General features: G+C 37.6%; 1 protein-coding gene across 1 annotated transcript; it reads right to left on the minus strand.

Moving 5' to 3' along the window:
* Nucleotides 1-1,164: 1,164 nt before the first annotated feature.
* LOC141439871 (uncharacterized) lies at nucleotides 1,165-3,115 on the minus strand. Its single transcript, XM_074104293.1, has 2 exons — nucleotides 2,262-3,115; nucleotides 1,165-2,148 (listed from the first exon to the last, which is right to left on the minus strand). The coding sequence occupies exons 1-2, from the start codon at nucleotides 2,679-2,681 to the stop codon at nucleotides 1,369-1,371; spliced, it is 1,200 nt and encodes a 399-aa protein (XP_073960394.1). The 5' UTR covers nucleotides 2,682-3,115; the 3' UTR covers nucleotides 1,165-1,368.
* Nucleotides 3,116-3,737: the final 622 nt, after the last annotated feature.

The following is a 3,737-nucleotide window of genomic DNA, read 5'->3' on the forward strand; positions in this document are numbered from 1 at the left end:
AGGTAGATGACTATTGTTCCACTCCTGTAAGTAATATTTTCAAGGGTTTTGTAGTCGGTTCCATTTTTGTTATTTTTTTTGGGTCAGTTTTACTTTTATGATTGGTTATTTGGAGTCTTTCTGTATTTTTTATTTCAACTCCAAATTTGTTACTTTTACGGTCATCCCGTAAAACCATATCGAAAAAACAAACTGAAACATGGATGCACAGAAAAACCAGAAAAAGAGACCAGCGCTGGGAATCGAACCCAGGTCCTCAGCATTCCGTGCTGCGTGCCTTACCCCTACACTACCACTTGTCCAGTGGTCTCTTTTCTTGTTTTTTTTGTGCATCCATGTCTCAATTTGTATTTTCAATCGGTTTTACTTTTTTTTATTGTTACTATCTTCGCTCCGCTCAACTGTTTCCACTGCACGATGACAGCTGTGCTGTACGAGGACAGGTAAATGAAGTGATTCTATTCATTCATGACGAAAACATTTCTCGCAACACATCCTCGCAGATCCCTGGTGGAAACTAATATCATATTTGTAGTTATTGTTAGAGATTTTGGTCGGATTAATTTCTACATAAACATGATAATGCCACAAGTCAAGTCAAACTTTTTTCAAATATGTAAACGAACCTCATTTATTGTTTTTTGACACCAATGCCCTCGGAGCGCTTGTTTAAACCGTTAGGCAAGAGGCCAAGTTTCGTACCAAACTTATATGGCTACCCTTTTAACGCAAATTATTGTTTCTGTTAGAAACCTTCGGATGTAGTCCTCATGTGCTGCTTTTATTTGTTTAGCTTCGAACTGAGTACAAAATATTGCTTCAACTCTTCATAAAAAATATTTTATCTCTAAATACTTAATCTATCTAGGTATTATTATTATTATTAAATAAATGAATCTTAAAATGTGTTGCTAAGCGCAAAACTCGGGAATGGCTGGACCGATTTCACTAATTCCTTTTTTGTTGTGTTTGCTATTGTCAGGAGTAGGTTTTTATGGAAGAACATTTAGAAACATTACAACGGGGGCGAAGCCGCGGGCAACTGCTAGTATATATGTATATATAATTAACAATCTTTATATTAATAGGTATAAATACTTAGTAAATTCATAGATTTCGATACATGTATCTTGAATAATTGATTCACTCAGACATGAAATAGTAGATTATTGTCGTGGCCGGGAAGTAGGCAATTGCTGGCTGAGTATGAGTATTAAACGGACGAGCTTGCGAGTCCGTTTAACTAATACGAAGCCAGCAATTGCTATTCCGGCCAAGACTAATATATAGCTTTTCTCAAAAATGGTGAAGGAAAAAACTACATCAGAATAAACTTTTATTAAATAGGTAGGTACAAAGTATTGCAAATCATTTAAAATTAAATGTCATATTATTATTTGTGCAGTTTTGAAAAGTTAAAGTTATTGACTGCCCAGGAAGGTTAATATTAGTTTGCTGGATTTCGTGCTGTGTATTGGTTATCGACGGTGAATTGGCAGGTTGACTTGATACGGAGGTGGGGCTGAATGTGGATGTCTGTGGTTTGTTCCATGCAGCGGCTGGTTGTTCCGAACTTAAAGAACAAGAAGCTTGTGGATTGCTTTCTTGCCGGGAGGTGGAAGGTTGATCGACATTCGTGCTGTAATTAATACGCTTGTTTATTGCGTCGTTAATATGTGACTTGTTGGTTACGGACTCCGCGATATATCCTTCTACTACTTTTTCAGATTTCCAGCCTCCATGGCGTTTCATAGTCAATAAATTCGCCCCAGCATCGGCTAATAAGGTTGCGGACGTTCGTCGGAAGCAGTGCCCAGTGTACATTTCCGTATTGGCCAAATTTAAGAATATGGCGACTTCTTTGGGAAACGTAGATATTTTATGTCTGCCAATAACCTGATTGAAGCATTTTCCATTTCTAAACTGCAAAAAGAACTTGTCTGATGTCGCCGAAGCCGGCCGTAACGCTCGGTACTTCTCCATGATTGAGATGTATTCGTTCTTAATGACAAACATCCTATCAATTTTGGTCTTTGTATCTCTCAATTTTACCAAAATGACGTCGTCGTGATATGTTACGTCATTTTTTGTTAGATTGTACAGTTCTGTACTACGGCAAGCACCGTTCACACCTAAAATAAGAGCAATCTGCAACAGAAAATACAAAATACTCGTAAAATAGCTTCTAAAAGGGAGCATATGAGTACCTTACTAATGAAAATCACAATAAGATCCCATTTGAACAATAACTAGACGTTTACCTTTGTAGCTAAGTATCGGTCGTCCGGGGCTTCATTTAAAAACTGTGTAATATTTTCTGAAGTTAACACGTTGGATTTTTTACTCTTAAATCCATCCGATTGTCTTTTCAGGAAAGCAGTCAAGTTTGAGAAATTTTTGATGTTGACGTTATGTTTTACATTGACTGTAAATTTTACCATAGAATATATTGCCCACAATGATGATGGCATTTTACTTTTGGCTAATTCACTGAAATATGCCAAAAATATATTTTCTGAAAATGTATTAACTTTCTTTTCATTTCGCCACTTCATGAAGTTTTCGTATGCTTTTAAATACTTTTCTTTGGATTTTGCCGGAAACAAATTATTTATTGCCACATTAGCTGCCTCTTGTAACTCTGGTGGTGTACATTCAACATCGCTTGAACTTGAACTCATTTTCTTGAATTTATATTATGTAACGATATATTTTATACACAGTTCAGTTCACCTTTACTTGAAAATATATTTTTTTTTTAATTGTTTCCCGCCTTTTTTCATAGAAAAAAAAATTGAGGTGTATTTTTCAACCGAAAACACCACAAGCTGTTTAAGACACAACAAAAAAAGTCCGGGGTTCCATCAAATAATTGACACCGGCCATTTAAGTTGGCTGTATACGACTTGTGCCAACTCATTACCATGGCCATTTTAACTTTTTAAAAAGTTTGCGACTCGACAATAATGGAATTTGTATGCGACATTATTGTCGAGCTAGCGAGCCTGCAATGTGTTTTAACTTTTTAATTTTTCGCTGACCATAAACTATGCACTTTACCTTCTGATAAGTAAAGAATAATGACAACTTTTACGGACATTTTTGAGAAAACAGAAATTATGTGTCTCTCAGACGTATCACTCTTACACTTGTACAAACAAGCTAACGAATACACCGTTCACAATAACAAAAAAAGTGAGAATAAGAAAAGATTTATCCATCAAGATTGTTACAAAACGATGCGATGTTAAACGATAGAATCAAATGGTAGAATAAAGTAATAATCTCATATAAGGCCGGATTCAGTGCTCGACCGACGGTCAGCGTAGCTATATCTATGCAAGTCTGAATCACACAGCTACGCTGACGGTACGCGCGTGATTTGGTGCGCGCGTACGGTCGGTCGAGCCGTCGGTCCGGCTCTTCGGTCGCGCGGCGTCGGTCGACCGACGAGCTATGAGATTGTATGGATGCGTTCAGTGCTTCGCTGACGTAGCGACTGACCTGTGAACTGTACACGTACGCGTCGCAGTTCGCCGTCAGCGTAGCACTGAATAAATTTTCGCAACCGACGGTCAGCGCTGACGGTCAGGACGTACGGTCAGGACGTACCGTTGGTCGAGCACTGTTTCCAGCCTAAGTATAATTTTTGTTATGATACCCAGTGCAAACTGGCAAAAAAACGAACATTGAAGAATTACTAAATAATGTGTCCGATGCAATTGTTTTTCATTTGC

This window comes from Choristoneura fumiferana, chromosome Z (assembly GCF_025370935.1).
Source record: "Choristoneura fumiferana chromosome Z, NRCan_CFum_1, whole genome shotgun sequence".
Taxonomy (NCBI): Eukaryota; Metazoa; Arthropoda; class Insecta; order Lepidoptera; family Tortricidae; genus Choristoneura; species Choristoneura fumiferana.

Coding starts and splice junctions, on each gene's coding strand:
- LOC141439871 (XM_074104293.1), bottom strand. CDS start 2,681: ATGAGTTCAAGTTCAAGCGATGTTGAATGTACACCACCAGAGTTACAA. Junction 2,149..2,261: donor ACCGATACTTAGCTACAAAG/GTAAACGTCTAG, acceptor TTTCTGTTGCAG/ATTGCTCTTATTTTAGGTGT.